General features: G+C 40.1%; 8 protein-coding genes across 8 annotated transcripts; 3 read left to right on the forward strand and 5 right to left on the reverse strand.

The window, feature by feature from the left end:
• Positions 1 to 130: 130 nt before the first annotated feature.
• PAS_chr1-1_0445 (Non-essential protein of unknown function, likely exists as tetrame) lies at positions 131 to 572 on the reverse strand (the record flags this gene model as incomplete). The annotated part of the gene is made up of 3 exons (XM_002490058.1): positions 131 to 318; positions 380 to 485; positions 531 to 572. The coding sequence occupies 3 exons, from the start codon at positions 570 to 572 to the stop codon at positions 131 to 133; spliced, it is 336 nt and encodes a 111-aa protein (XP_002490103.1).
• A 979-nt stretch (positions 573 to 1551) lies between these two features.
• On the forward strand, positions 1552 to 2733 carry PAS_chr1-1_0446 (Protein involved in an early, nucleolar step of 60S ribosomal subunit biogenesis; the record flags this gene model as incomplete). Its single annotated transcript, XM_002490059.1, has 1 exon — positions 1552 to 2733. One exon carries the CDS (start codon positions 1552 to 1554, stop codon positions 2731 to 2733), a length of 1182 nt encoding a protein of 393 aa, XP_002490104.1.
• Positions 2734 to 2785: 52 nt separating this feature from the next.
• PAS_chr1-1_0447 (Saccharopine dehydrogenase (NAD+, L-lysine-forming)) lies at positions 2786 to 3889 on the reverse strand (the record flags this gene model as incomplete). The annotated part of the gene is made up of 1 exon (XM_002490060.1): positions 2786 to 3889. One exon carries the CDS (start codon positions 3887 to 3889, stop codon positions 2786 to 2788), a length of 1104 nt encoding a protein of 367 aa, XP_002490105.1.
• A 2515-nt stretch (positions 3890 to 6404) lies between these two features.
• Positions 6405 to 7082, forward strand: PAS_chr1-1_0448 (uncharacterized protein; the record flags this gene model as incomplete). The annotated part of the gene is made up of 1 exon (XM_002490061.1): positions 6405 to 7082. The coding sequence occupies one exon, from the start codon at positions 6405 to 6407 to the stop codon at positions 7080 to 7082; it is 678 nt and encodes a 225-aa protein (XP_002490106.1).
• A 71-nt stretch (positions 7083 to 7153) lies between these two features.
• Positions 7154 to 7759, reverse strand: PAS_chr1-1_0449 (uncharacterized protein; the record flags this gene model as incomplete). Its single annotated transcript, XM_002490062.1, has 1 exon — positions 7154 to 7759. One exon carries the CDS (start codon positions 7757 to 7759, stop codon positions 7154 to 7156), a length of 606 nt encoding a protein of 201 aa, XP_002490107.1.
• Positions 7760 to 8159: 400 nt separating this feature from the next.
• On the reverse strand, positions 8160 to 9200 carry PAS_chr1-1_0450 (Subunit of a complex with Ctf8p and Ctf18p that shares some components with Replication Factor C; the record flags this gene model as incomplete). Its single annotated transcript, XM_002490063.1, has 1 exon — positions 8160 to 9200. One exon carries the CDS (start codon positions 9198 to 9200, stop codon positions 8160 to 8162), a length of 1041 nt encoding a protein of 346 aa, XP_002490108.1.
• A 146-nt stretch (positions 9201 to 9346) lies between these two features.
• PAS_chr1-1_0451 (Protein involved in bud-site selection and required for axial budding pattern) lies at positions 9347 to 12445 on the forward strand (the record flags this gene model as incomplete). The annotated part of the gene is made up of 1 exon (XM_002490064.1): positions 9347 to 12445. One exon carries the CDS (start codon positions 9347 to 9349, stop codon positions 12443 to 12445), a length of 3099 nt encoding a protein of 1032 aa, XP_002490109.1.
• A 676-nt stretch (positions 12446 to 13121) lies between these two features.
• PAS_chr1-1_0453 (Poly(A+) RNA-binding protein, involved in the export of mRNAs from the nucleus to the cytoplasm) lies at positions 13122 to 14459 on the reverse strand (the record flags this gene model as incomplete). The annotated part of the gene is made up of 1 exon (XM_002490065.1): positions 13122 to 14459. One exon carries the CDS (start codon positions 14457 to 14459, stop codon positions 13122 to 13124), a length of 1338 nt encoding a protein of 445 aa, XP_002490110.1.
• Positions 14460 to 14489: the final 30 nt, after the last annotated feature.

Below are 14489 nucleotides of genomic sequence, written 5' to 3' on the forward strand. Positions count from 1 at the left end.
TAGAAATATTAGAGCATGTCGTCTGAGGGGGTACGTGCTGAACTAAATCACTTCTAGCAAGGTGTTGTTTTCACGGGTGTGATCTCTATCATAGTTGTAGCTTTGAAATAGAGTAGAGAATTGTATATTATTAACTCCGGTTATCGCAAGGCATATCCTCGAGCTTCTTTTCGACTACATCTACTTTATCCTTAGCTGTTTGGGCTTTGTCATCTCGGGTCCCAACTCTGATATCACTCTGGATTCTATGCACACCAAGTGAATGGAGCAATTCGTGCAATTCTCCTATAAGAACCATGACTTCGTCCCAGGGACCTTCTAAATATCGGATGTTAGTTCAAGTTCATCAAAAAGTAATTGAAGTAATTTGTTTACTCACCTATGGTTGTTCCAGCACTATGAAGTGTGCTCCTTAAATGACTGCTTCTGATATGGCGTTCTATTATTGTAATTTCATTTGAAACAGAGGGCGACCCAGTTCCAATCTATTCTGTTAGCTTTGTTGTTACTGTAATGAAGACAAAACTTACGGGTATCAAGCAAATATCCGCTATACAGTTCAAATGAGGCATAAAGGCGATAGATAGGTAAGCAAAAGTCCGAAGAAATCTCGAAAACACCCCTGGTACTATGTCACAGAACTAGGGGTTACAGTCGGAGTCGGACAGCAATCTATGTCGACTCTAACGACCTCTTTCGTTATCTCTGAGATGAGTTGTTTTATTTAAATTAGTTTCAGCACCTTTATGGTATGATTGAGTAAAGAGTTGTCTAAAATGCTCCCAACTTGAGCAACCAGCCATTCTCTGTATACGGGAGATGTCGTTCACAGGACACCTTCGAAAGAATTATATCTTGATAGTATTCTGGGTTATACTACTTCAAGCGTGTGAAGGATAACATTTTGAAGCATTTACGTTTGACTCTTTTGATGATACACTTAGAACTAAGCATAGAAGTTTGGCGTATCAGTAAGAGGACTGTTCAGAAGTAATGGTGGTGCTTGTTTAATCCTAACTTCAAAGAAAAACATCAACAGACTGAAAAAATACTCAGCCTAGTACGAACGATTTTCGCTTTTTAATAAAGTGTAGCAGAAACAGAGCCGTATTTAACCTTATTCAGGTTCGTAGATAGCAGCCAAATACTGATCTGAATTTGCTTTCCCATAAGTATTAATACGAGAAAAACAACGTTGACACTCGGCAAAAGCGCATGTAGTTTAGCGGTAAAATTCGACGTTGCCATCGTCGGGCCCCCGGTTCGACTCCGGGCATGCGCAATTTTTTATTTCTTCAGTTGCTTCTGTTATCAATTGGATAACGACGATTTTTCAGCAACTGCTTTAACTTATGTCTCTCAGAAAGTAGTCTTCATGTTTTTTGACTGATGTTTCCGCCAGCTAGCTATCAGATGCAACCAAGCCAATTGTGGATAGATGTGTGATGGAAGGAAAAAGGTGAGGGAAGTTTGATTGTAAGCTAATAATCAACGATCTCGAATACCAAAAAAAATTAGTTTAGGAAAATTCTGCACACTGCGATAACGAACATGGGGGAGACGTTAAATATAAATAAGAGTAATAAGAGCACCTCTGTTCGGTTTCGAATCGTAGTTGGATCTTATGAGCACATACTATCATGTCTTAGTGTTACTGTCAGTTGCGAACCGAGTTCTGAGAAGACACCTATTTTTCAGCCTATTTTTCACTTCGAAGCTCATTCTTTAAGCATCAGAGCGTTAGATCAGGCAAAGCGGTATTTGGTTAGCGGCTCTAACGACGAGCATATAAAGATTTATGATCTCCAAAAAAGAAAAGAGATTGGAAGCTTACTGCAACATACAGGTTCGATAACTTGCTTGAAGTTCAGCCGAGAGAGTTCTAAAGCTAGGGATGCGGATGGTAAATGGCTACTTTCAGGAAGTGAAGATGGGTCAATCATCGTTTGGAGAACTAAAGACTGGGAGCCAGTAGCTGTGCTGAAGGGTCATAAAGCTGCGGTAAATGACTTGGCAATTCACCCTAGTGGAAAAGTTGCAGTCTCGGTCAGTAACGATAAAACAATAAGACTGTGGAACCTCATGAGTTCCAAGCTGGCATCAACCCTAAAAATGAAAGGAAAGGATACTTTAGGACAATCCGGTCACTTTGTTAAATGGTCTTTTGATGGGGAGCATTTTATTGTTGCCTTGGTCAACAGAATATTTGTCTACCATACTAGGACCGCAAAGCTTCTCACAAATATTCCCTTTCAGTCCACAATAATGAAAATTGAGGTTGTGCAGCTAGAAAAAGAATACTTAATCACTTGTCATAGTAATGGGGAGATCTGTTTTTATTCATATGAGTGCTTTCTAGGAGATGTGGAGAAGCTTCAACCTGATTACAAACTCTTGGGTCATTCAACTCGCGTAAAGGACATAAGCATTTATCAAGACGATGACTCAAAAGACTCATTTTTAGTATCAGTTGCCTCTGATGGTAAGATTGTTGTCTGGAGCTTAAAAACTTTTGACCAAGTTGCAGTGTATGCTACTAGCGAGCGCCTTACGGTAGTTACTACAATGAATGAAAACATAGAGGACTTGAAGAATGTAAAAAAAACAACCCCCAAATTTGAGGCAGAGGACAGTGATTTTGACAGTGAAGCTGAGGTGCTATTGAACGGAACAACTGCCTCTACAGAAGACTTGGACACTAATAAGAGTTTGGTAAGCATTGTGTACGAATAAGTATATATTTTAAGATGAAACACTTCAAAGCAGCTAAACAACCAGAATATCATTAAAGTCTTTCGACATGATGATCAAATAAATCTTTAGCTCTTTTCCAAACGGGAGCAGTCTTCCTTTCCGGTAACTGTTTCAAGTAAGGCAATAAGTCTCTGACAAAAAACTCTGATGCTTCCCTGGGTAACAAGGATGGAAGATGGTCGATAGAAACAACAGAAAGTTTAGGTCCTTTGGAGGTTTCTACCGGAACCGTTGGATCTGAAAATACTGTCGCAACAGTATAAACAGGGATTGGATTGTGTGGGTTGGTGGTGTCCGCAGAAACATCCACAATTGTTCTTAGAGCTCTGTCCTCGAAGTTTAGAGTATTCAAGTCGATAAAAGGAGGAATTGGCTGTGAGAGGTATATACAATTAATGAATATGTCGGACTCTGCAATTTGTTTGAAAGGGCCTCCGATACTGGTTTCGTTAACGTCCCACTTAGAGATGTTCTCATCGGGAATACCCACTTTCTTAAGTAAGTCAATAGCACCAGATCCACAACGACCAAGGGCACCAATAACCAAGATCTTTGGTTTTCTTCCAGTTTTGGAAACGGCAACATCCAAATCTTTTTTAACGTCGGCGATCAAGGCTTGCTCGTTGCCATAGGGGGAAACACCGGGTAAATTCTCATGATCCGCATGGGTCTGTTTGAACGCCCAGTCTTGAATCCCAAGAGCAGCGCCTGCAAATCCTGCATAGAAGCCAAAAGCAGCTACTCTTCTTCCATTATCATTTTCCAAGAACTCCAGATCATAAAGAGTGCCATTTCCTTCGGGAAATCTTTTTAACACATCTTTCCAGCCGGACTGGTCTTTGTAGCAGTGTGCAAATTGAATATGCTCGTGTACTAAGGGAAAAGTGTCCTCTGGGAGTTCCTTCAGCCCCAGAATTATTCTCTCTTTTGGGGCATCAACCCAGGAACCTTCCGGTACAATATTTGTGCCCGCCTTTTTATACTCTTCGGTTGCAAAAGTGCTTTGACTACTTTCCTCAACAAAGATTTCAAATCTTCCTGTATCTAACAATTCCTTGGCTGTCGAAGGTGTAAGGGCGGCTCTGGCCTCTAATGGTTTAGTTTCAGCTCTTAGATGGAGGATAACTTTGGACATATTCTACGAGATTGATTTCTCTTGTAGTGAGAAAAACGACTCTTTATATGGCTAGTATGACACATTCTTGAGAATTACCTAATTTGGTAATGCAATCCCTACTTAATCCTCTTTGCTGAATTCAGCCAACGTAAGTAGTAGATCCAAACAATGAGTCGGCTCATCCAATGCTACTCTGAAAGACTCTATCAAAGTAGATGAAACCAACTTTTTTGAAGCCCAGTGTATTTTTTTTTTTGATTCATGCATGTGTCCTTTACTCCACGAACAGTAAATTTCAGGTCATAACATTTGTCTTGCATCCAATTTAATGCCTTCATCCGGAATGAAGGTGGCTACTAAAAGCCCAATTTGCACCAAAGTACTTACAAGCATGATTTGATTCATGTCCTCATTATTGGCCAGAAGCGTTTTCAACTCATGTTAGGAGAGTATCTGTAAACTCTGTTTAAATTGTAGACAACACATATGTATAGACTTCTGATATTTTTGGAGATAAAAAGCGCCGTTTCAAAAGTAGTATTGTCACCGTTTCTATAATGATATCAGATCAAGCTAGAACAAGATTAAGGGAATAAGTTTTGGATAAATAATATCTTCCGGGTTGTTAGAGCCAAACCTCAGTAGAGAGATTCTTCCTATAAGTCGAAAACTTTTCTGCATTCTACTTGATGGACCTTACAGGTGGTAACATGATACTATAAAAAGGGTACCTTTTCAGCAGAGATATCCTGTCACACAGATCTGAGATTCAATGGACTTGCAACTATCTTATCTTCTTTATAAGGTGTTACCAGCATCCAGCATATTTTTTTGACAGCCTTCATGGAACACTTGTGATCGCACATGACACTGTCCCAAGTAATTTCAAGAGGCTTTGTTCTGTTTGAGATTTCTACAGAACGCAGTAGTTGGTTTTGTTTCAAACTGCTTATAGCTTACTAAAGGAATCGCTGTATTCAGTCAAGTTATACTGTCGTATTCCAGAGAAGTAGATTTCTGTGAACTTTATGGAGCTGATGAGTTGAATTTGCCGGGGCGTGCTCTTTTTTCATTTATCTTGTAGTTCATTTTCTACGTCGGGTTGTTACAGTTATCGAGATGGAGTAGCAACAGTGAGATAGAACTTCTGCCCTATTGAATTGCTTTCTTCTATAAGTCTTCTTTCGTAAACTGTTCCTGCAGTTTTTGCGTATAGTAAATGAAGACTTTTACTGGTCACACGAATTCTCAGATTTTGATTGGGTGCCCAATGGTAGATGGTTGCTGGACGGGTTTGTTAACTATATTTCATGTCGAACCAATATGGACATATGTCGGAGGCACCCATGATGCCACTAAAAGTAGGGCCATTTTTTTCGTAAGTGTCACCCAAAGAAAAGCCATTGGCTATTACTAACAGAGTAATTTTTGCATTTTAACTACATGGTGTCCTTTACTCCAACCCGGGATACTAATCGTCAAGAACTGGATAGAAAGAGAAATGTAGCACTAGCCAACTTTAAAAGGAGTAGAACTTCTACTTCAAGATCATGAGATATACGTTTTTTTAATAGAGCTTCACAGAGATAAGCATCTTTTCTTTCTTTTCTGAGAGACTTTCAAACTTTCTAACTCGATCGTATAATTGTAAATTCAGAGACAAACCCGAGAGGATGTACGGCGGCGTGGGTAGAGTTGTATGGCACATTTTCAAAAAAATTGAAATCGCAAAAGGGAGAAGAACAAGTATAGCTAGCTAGCGATAAAGCACACAGCATACGAACCAGTGAAAGAAGTTATCGACTTCAGTGAAGTAGAGGTACAACCTAGCAACATGTTCTAACAGCATGGTTATGTATAGATGGCATCTTCGGAAATTCCACTATTGGGCCAGAGTTTCATAGCGGATCAACTATTTGATCAGAGGCACTGATCTATCTCCGAAATTTTGAAGCAAAAAAGCCATCTCTTATTTTTGAGGGTTGAAAAAACTTTTGGAAAGCCACCTTACAATCTTGCTTTTCTCGATTGTTTTGTATAATTACTTCCTTGAGTTGAAGATGTTACAAGCGAAACTTTAATCACACACACGAAGCTATATGATGATTCTTATTGCATAAAAGTTTCGTATTTTGAGATGCTATTCAACGTCATTTATGCAGGCAGTCAATTGAATGGATATCAATTATCGAGGAACGTTAAGTGATATAGTTTACAATGTCACGATACACGGCTCTTTGAATCCAACATCTGTCTTTTTGAAGCGAATGCGTATGCTTCGTGTAGATGATAAATTCTTTTATATTTTGTGTTATTTTGCACAGAATAGCTTCACTCAGCAATTAAAACTAAACACTGCTGCCAGAAAAGAGAAATGCTAGCAAAAACGAATTGATCTTCTGAAATGTATTGTTCAGCACACTACCAGGAGAATGAGACCACTTTAACTTGACTAAGCATTGTTCCCGTGTTTGAATAAAATTTAAGTCTTCCTCTATCTTAGCTTTTTTCCTTATTTTAATAGACTCCAATTATGGGTGACACCTTGAAAGAACCAATTATATTTGCACCTAAGACCTACCAATATGATAAATTTCAGTTAAACCCAGAGGATATGGCCGAGGATCCAATTGAACAATTTACTAAATGGTTTCAAGAGGCCCAAGAGGCTAGGGAGGATCTCCCGGAGGCAGTGAATCTTGCGACTGCTAGATTGCCTTCTGGTCGTGTGTCCTCAAGAGTTGTGCTTTTCAAAGAGTTAGACGATAGAGGATTCGTAATTTACTCAAATTGGGAACAGTCTAAGAAGGGCCAAGATGTGAAAAGTAACAAATATGCAGCTATAACTTTTTTTTGGAAGGGATTGCAACGCCAGGTTCGTGTTGAAGGTGTATTCGAGGCAGTTAGTCGCTCTACTGTACAACGGTACTTTGATACAAGGCCGAGGGGATCTCGTTTAGGTGCATGGGCTTCACCACAAAGTGTTGAAATTCCTAGTCGCGCTGCCTTGGAATCCAATCTGGAGGCAATTGAATCTCAATTCAGAGATTCCGTTTCAGTTCCGGTACCTGACCACTGGGGTGGGCAGAGGCTTGTACCGCTGGAAATAGAATTTTGGCAAGGAAGACCAAGTAGACTACATGATAGACTAGTATACAGAAGGGAAAATTTGGAGGACAACAAATGGAGCATTGTTCGAATTGCTCCATAGTTTGTGCATACAGCTATACTATATTGTTTATAACACTGAACAAAAGCAGCCCCGTTACTCTTCAAGTAAAACTAACTCTTCAAGGACTTGATAGTGTTGTAGAAGGCCTTTCCCTGGATGTTAGCAACCTCGAGTTCTAACTCAGATGGTACACGAGACCCATCAGCTCCAGCAATAGTTCCAGATCCCCATGGTGAACCACCATGAACTTCAGTGACGTTTGACAACTGAGAAAATGCAGGACCGTAACCTAATGGCACGTAAACCATACCATGATGAGCCAAAGTGGATAATGTATTGACGATGGTAACCTCATTGCCACCGCCAGTACCAGTTGAAACAAAGAGACCAGCTGGCTTACCATACAATGCCCCTGAAGCCCATAAGCCGCCTGTACGATCAATGAAAGTTTTGAACTGAGCTGGGAGATTACCAAACCTTGTAGGAAAGCCAAACATGAACGCGTCATAGGTCGTTAAGGTGTCCAAAGTGGCAATAGGAAAATTTGGTTTTGGTGGGGCCGCCATCTTTGCTAGTATATCATCGGAAAGAGTTTCAGGAACTTGAAAGATATCGACGCTTCCTCCAGCTGATTGAATACCTGTGGCAATGGATTTGGCCAGTGTTGCGACGTGGCCATACGTGGTGTAAATAATAACTGCAACCTTGGGAGCCATTCTCGTGATGTTGGTTAGTTGCGGAAGTTTGGAAAGTTGTTGTTTATATAGGACTGCTTCTACGTAGTGTTATGTATGATGTAGGTAATCAGTACCACGACATTATTCTCTGAGTAAGAGTTAGTAATTATTTGCGCGACTTGAAAAGTCTCCAGGACTTACATTTTCAACCTTCAATCTTAATGGTGTGTGTACGTCGCACGCGGGTTATCAGAGAGCACCGGAATTACTAATTGATCGAAGCGCGATTCCGATAAGCTCTGTTTTAACTTCGACCCAAACCACCTACGACTGAGTTTCTTCCATACTTATCAGTAAAGTTCGTTCTTATTAAATCATCGAACTTCAACGATTCAAAAGGCAATATTTATGCAAGATGACCGCTTTTGGAGTATTCATCTCAGCGTGACGTTACAATAATTTGTTCGCCAACTTTTCTTCGCTTCGCAAATTTCATGACAAAATTTTCCAACTTTAAGTTTCTATTGTTGACATCCTTAAGATAGGGGGTCATTTCTTTCAGATTCCACTCGGATTGAAGTCTGAACAGTTCTTGAAATCTAGTTGCAGCATCACTCGAAAGCTTGCTCTTGTCCAAGTACCTTATTTTACCCGCGGAAGGTCGTACAAAATACCCAAGCAGTTGCTCTATGTCTATTTCAACCTCATAAAAAGCAGGAAATTCAGACTTCCAAGCGATTAAAAACTCTTCCACATTTATCGATTTGTATCTTGCAATGTTGCGGAGAACGTTAATTCCGTACCATTGTGAAATTTTTCTTTCATTCAGAGTACACGGCTCCTCATAGTTTTGTGAGAACTTGAGAAGAACAGTCTCAATCATTTCTATTGTCACAAACTGCAATCTGTCAACTGTGTTGTAAAGTTCTATCGATGCAAGACTTTTCATTCCCATTCTGTCTCTCACAATTACCCCTAAAATGTTGTGCAAGATAACTGAAACCAAGGAATCAGATAGAATAACTGCTTGGCCTTCAATTTCGCACCCTTTCAAATCATGCCAGCTATGCCAGAATTCACCTTCAGAAATTGGTGACCGCCTTGCTAGACTTCCAACGGATGGTATTTTCTTGCTGGTAACCTGCCAATCTCCGTTCTCATGGACAATTGGAAGTCCCTGGGTAAGGATTTTACCTTGGACGAGTTTTGCTTCAAGTTGTGAGTTCAAACCACAAAAGGATATCAGTCCCTGTGTAGTTGAATGGCAAACCAACATGCAATTGCTGTGATTGTTTCGCCTCAACTGATAACTATTATTGTTTGTACATAAAACTGGATAATCCTCAGGTTCAGGAGATTTGATGGTAATACTCTCACTTTGATCGTTAAAAGCACGCAATAATTCTGGTGTGATTTCAATAACTTTGAAGGACTCGTCGAAAGTTACCCATGAATACATATTTTTAGACATGGTGAACATGTGGAGTCCTAGCAGATATTGTTACTCAATCAAGTTACTATTATATGTTCACGCTCGCGATTGTCGCGGAAGATCAAGTCTTCATGTACATGTTGTTTATCGAATAGCCAGCCGACAAGTTGAAATTGTTCCAATTTACAAGTTATATGGCCACATTTACTACAAGTAACTCTTGTAGATTAACTACATGCCAGGTTGTACTTGAGGGTGATGGTAATGGAGATTTATTGAGCCCTGGGTATAATGCTTCAGAACTGGTGAAGAAAGAACGCAAGCCAAACTCTTCTTTTGGATCCAGTTCCTTCATCAGAATCACATTTGTAGATCAATGTTCATCTAAAAAACCGAAGGGTCGGAATGACACGTTGATTTCAGGAGGGTTGGGCGATATTGCTTACTTGCAGGGCACTAATGACCTATTATTTGGGGATTTAGTTAGCCTTGTCTTTGAAGACCCCACATGTCATAACAAACTATCTGTTGTTTGGATTAGCGTTTTCGGCGAGTACCATTTCAACCAAGTCACAATTGATTCCAGATCTCGCTTCTTCCCTGCCTGTCAAAATCTATCGCCCGATTCAAAAGCCAGCAATGTTCGAAAAGCTTTAGCAGTTACATCTTTGAGAGCTTTTAATTCATTGTCGGTCAATTGCCTGACGAGAGTGATGACCTCGATGCATGCAAGCACAAAAAGTTTGCATAACTGGGATGAAACGAATGCAGGGGAGTTAGCTTCGAATATGCATTTGATTGATACAAAGACTCCATCAGAAGTTGGATCACGGCTGCTTCAACTCGGGTATCTTCAAAACTATTACATCAATAGTATTGATGTCGATGTTGTGTATTCCAGTAAGGACTCTTTGTTAGAATTGAATGATAAAGTCGTCTCTCAACTAGGAGATCAGGTTCACTATATGTGGAATCCTTCATCAGAATATTACCTTGAGCATATGTCGCATGTATACGTACCGCCGATTGACAGCCATGCTAAAACAGGCACCATCAGCTCAGAGATAAAACAGCTTCTACACACTCAGTCATGTATCACGAAAAGTTTAGTGAATCTTCTACAGGACTTTATTATTCCTCTACGAGCTCGCATAGTTGACAGAGGTTTCAAGAGCATAACGTTAAAAAAAGTCAACACAGTGTTCCCACCTACGCTGGATGAAGTTGCCCGAGCTTGTCGCATATGGTTAGAAGCCTTGCAAGAGGCTGCTCCGTTTGGGCCCCTAGAAATACTTAAAGCATGTGCGCAAGTGATTCCATATTTCTATAAAGCTTTGACTAGGCACAAAGCTGCGTGCAGAAACCTGAATTATAATCTCTACACATTCTTTAGGAAACTTGAGGAGGAGCACTTTGAGGTGCCCAAAAAATACTGCAACCTCGACAAGTTGATCCCTCTTATACAAATTTGGTGCAAGACGGCTTTAATGAAGCTCCCTGTTACTCGGTTATATGAGCACTGCGTTCAGTCTTCGGTACAATCTAACATTCAACTTGGCGATAAATATTATCATTTTGTGCTTCGAACAATAGAATCAGCCTTAGCTTTTCAGTGTAAAAATGATTCAATGAGAGTCTCATTAAATGACAGAATTACAAACTGGTCAAATGACCTTCATAATCATTTACTGGAGAGTGATGTTGTTTCTGTTTATCATTTAGAAGATTTGTGCAACTTAAATCAATGGAGGTCTCACCAAGTATTAATTGTCTTCACTGATCTCGTATTGTTCCTCTCGATCGAAGATGATGATTATTACCATGATATTCTGTTCAATAATGATGACTGTCAACTATGCGTCGGCGACGTTATCCTTGACGTATTACAAAATGGTGCACCCTGCAAATTGCTTCCATTACTACGCTTGGTTGGATGGTGTTCAGTAGGAAGCGTAATGCCATTGTGTTACGGATCGGACTTCAAGTATTTGAAACTATGCTTCAATTATTCTGACACTGCTCCCAAGCCCAATTTGCCTTTCTCAGTCAGGTACTATAAAATACTTGAACCTTCTGTTTCTGGGCCTTCAATTGTTGACACAATGTTCAAATGTAAAATTTCAAGCAAGACCCAACCGTTTCATCTTTTCAAGGATCAAGAAAGCTCTTTCCGCGATCCATTCAGCATATACAGCGTAACACAATGTATTGAAAATTACGAACTAGAGGCCAATAAATCTCCCTTTGCAATTGTGCTGAATATGGATTATGATGAGGCTTTTTTGTTTAAGTACGATCTTTTTTGCGGATTTTTTGTTTCAACTATTGGTGATGAGATACACGTAGTTGGGGCGAGTATCCAAGGAGAAATATTCAAGGTTTCTTTGAGACCTGAACAATTAATTACGGCAATCTCGAAAAAGCTTAAAGAATGGGTACCGCACATGTTCTCAAAAGACAGCTACCAGTTGTGGAAGAATGACTTGGATGGAAATAAGGCTAGGTTGCAAGCTTTCAAATATTGGCTAAACTTTGATTCAACTGCAGAAAAAGCCAAATTGTTAGCGCAATACCAGGAGAATAAGCTACTACCAACATTTTTAGAATTTGTGGAGGAGCAATGTTACGATGATCGGAGGAGGGTTACAAGCTCTAAGAGTTCTTTCACGTGTAGAGCTACAAACGACGTTGACTTACCACAAAGCAAGAGTCTACTAACTGATTTGAGGCAAAAAGTTGATCAGAACAGTCAAGTTGACAAATGTTCCAAAGATTCAAAGATGGCTTTGCATGGGATGTCCTCTGGTAGCACTTCGTATCATAGATTGAGGAGGAAATCGGTTAACCATAAAGAAGACATAAATTCAATGAGTACAAAATTAGTTAGAAATGTTAAGGGATCAAACTCACATTTGGAATTTCCACTACTGGACTTTGATCTCATGAGAAGGATTTCGAAGTCCGAGAATTTAATGACACTGGCTGCGTATTATCAAGTTGAAACGCAACTAAAAGAAAGCAATTGGAAATCAGTTTACTACAAAAAGGGATTTGTTTCTTCGAAAGAATCCCCCCCCCCTCCCCCAGAAGTAAGATATCATCCAGTTAAGGGGCGTCATGCTATTTCCGGTCAATTTCTTTTGAAGAGGGACAGTTTGAGAGTAGTAAGTGATGGCCCCTCACAATTTTCCACTTGCAATAGTAATGACAGTTCTCCTGCTTTCCGCAATGAGCTTGAAATTGAGTTATTTGCAAATGACAGGTTTACTGAGCGTTTTCAGCTCAAGTGGTGAACGAAGGCTACCGGTGTGAAACTAATAGCCCTGCAAGTCAAAACCACAAGAAATGGAACTATGCCTCAGAATCAAGTGTATTGGCCCCCAAGAAACTATAAATGATAATTCTTTTCTGTGCTCTAAATCCAAAAGGACGGACTGTGCGAACAATGGACACCATTTATCAACCCACGTGGAAGGATGGGTTGACAAAAATTGTCACCAATACTCCAAAGTATAACTACTCGCATCCTATAAGAGATGCTCCCAAGAATAACTCGGTGGGCTTCCTTTTAAGCATGTCCGATACTGTTCACCCCCCAGATTTGCAATTATCAATTTTTAGAAGCGAGTCCCAGGTTTTGATTAACGGTCAGGGGGACCTACTGGATCCCATTTCTCCTTAAGTCGTGAATGCCCTTCAAGTATGGAAGCAGAAATAATAAACAGTTTTGATTTCTACCCCGATCGAAATATGAAAATACTACTACCACCAAGTGTAACACAGAATTTTCGAGCAGCTTGAGTCTATTATAAATCTCCTAAACAGTTGAATATTTAACAGGTTCTGAAACTGCTATTCTTCTATTGAGACTAGCGGAATTATATTAACGAGGTCAATAAGTATTCCACAAAGACGACTCTTAATTTATCCACATCTCAATGATGTGTTTCTTAATTCTCCGCCAGAGTATTATCCGTCTGTTTCAACTTCGGAATCCTCAAGGCTGCGCGAATGACGAACATCGTCTTTGATATCAGACAACTCAGCATCATCTTTGAGAGGCCTATTTCCAGAGTAGAATGATGCGTAACTAAGACACAGGTCACGATTACCATAATTATAGTTGTCCAATTTAGTTATAGCAGACTCTGCAGTCAGCGAGTCAGTAAATTCAACGATTCCATTACCAGATGATCTCCCATTTTCATCTAGTTGAATTTCTGCTCTTTTAGCAGGTCCAATACTTTCAACTAACTCATATAAATCATCATCAGTAGTGGCCCAAGGCAAATTGGAAATAAAAATTGTAGAAGACGGGGGTCCGTTTGCATAAATTCTCTCATTCAACCTCAAAGTCTTCCTTAGAGGATACGTTGTTTCACGTGTCGTTCGGTCCCTTCTTCGAGAACCGACCCCTTCACGAAGATCTAACTTTCTACCGTCCAATTGGAACCCTTGTAACTCTTTCAATGCTATCGCTGAATCCTCAGGCTTTTTAAAGACGACAGTTCCAAATCCTTTAGACCTACCTAGTCGGTCAAGTCTAATATCTACGTAATCAATACCACCAAATCGCCCAAATAAATCGGCTAGATCTTTACGCTGAGTTCTGAATGGTAAATTACCAACAAAAATCTCAGTACCATCCCTTGGAGGTTCTCTATAATCTCGATTTTCAGGAGTGTCTCGTCTCGGGCGGGTTTCAAAAACTCGATTCTTATCTGGGGGTGGGTAGTCTTGTCTGACAAATATTTCTCTGTCCAAAAAAATGGTGTGATCTAATTTTTCAATGGCTAGCTTCACATCTTCTTCATTTACGAATTCAACGGTGCCCATTCCTCTGGATCGTCCTCGTTCAGTTACTATGTCTGCACGATGCACCTCTCCGATACTACTGAAATGATCTTTCAGCTGTTGCCAGCTGCATTGAAACGGTAAGTTACCAATAAAAACGCCTTTTGTGTAGTCTCGGTCAGATTTCATTTTGAAGTCCCTACCTGGGGGACCTCCCGTGTGTGCTTTGAACTCGCGGTCACGGTAGTTTTCAATGCCTACTCGTCTATCCCGATTGCTATTGAGCCTAACTCGGTAACTCTCTCTTTCTGGCTGTCTTCTGAATTTGCTGTATGCATTGGTTGAAAAAGTGGGATCACTAGCGGCATCTCGTGTTGGAGAACGATCTCTTTCATCCCGTCTTGGAGAAGAATTACGATCCTTATTTGTTAGGCTAAAATGTAAAGGATTTGAACCAGTAATATACGAGTGACTTACTCTTGAGTAATCGTCAATATCCATTTCGTCAGGCATTTAGTTATCGACTATTTGTCTATCTACACC

Source organism: Komagataella phaffii, chromosome 1, assembly GCF_000027005.1.
Source record: "Komagataella phaffii GS115 chromosome 1, complete sequence".
Taxonomy (NCBI): Eukaryota; Fungi; Ascomycota; class Pichiomycetes; order Pichiales; family Pichiaceae; genus Komagataella; species Komagataella phaffii.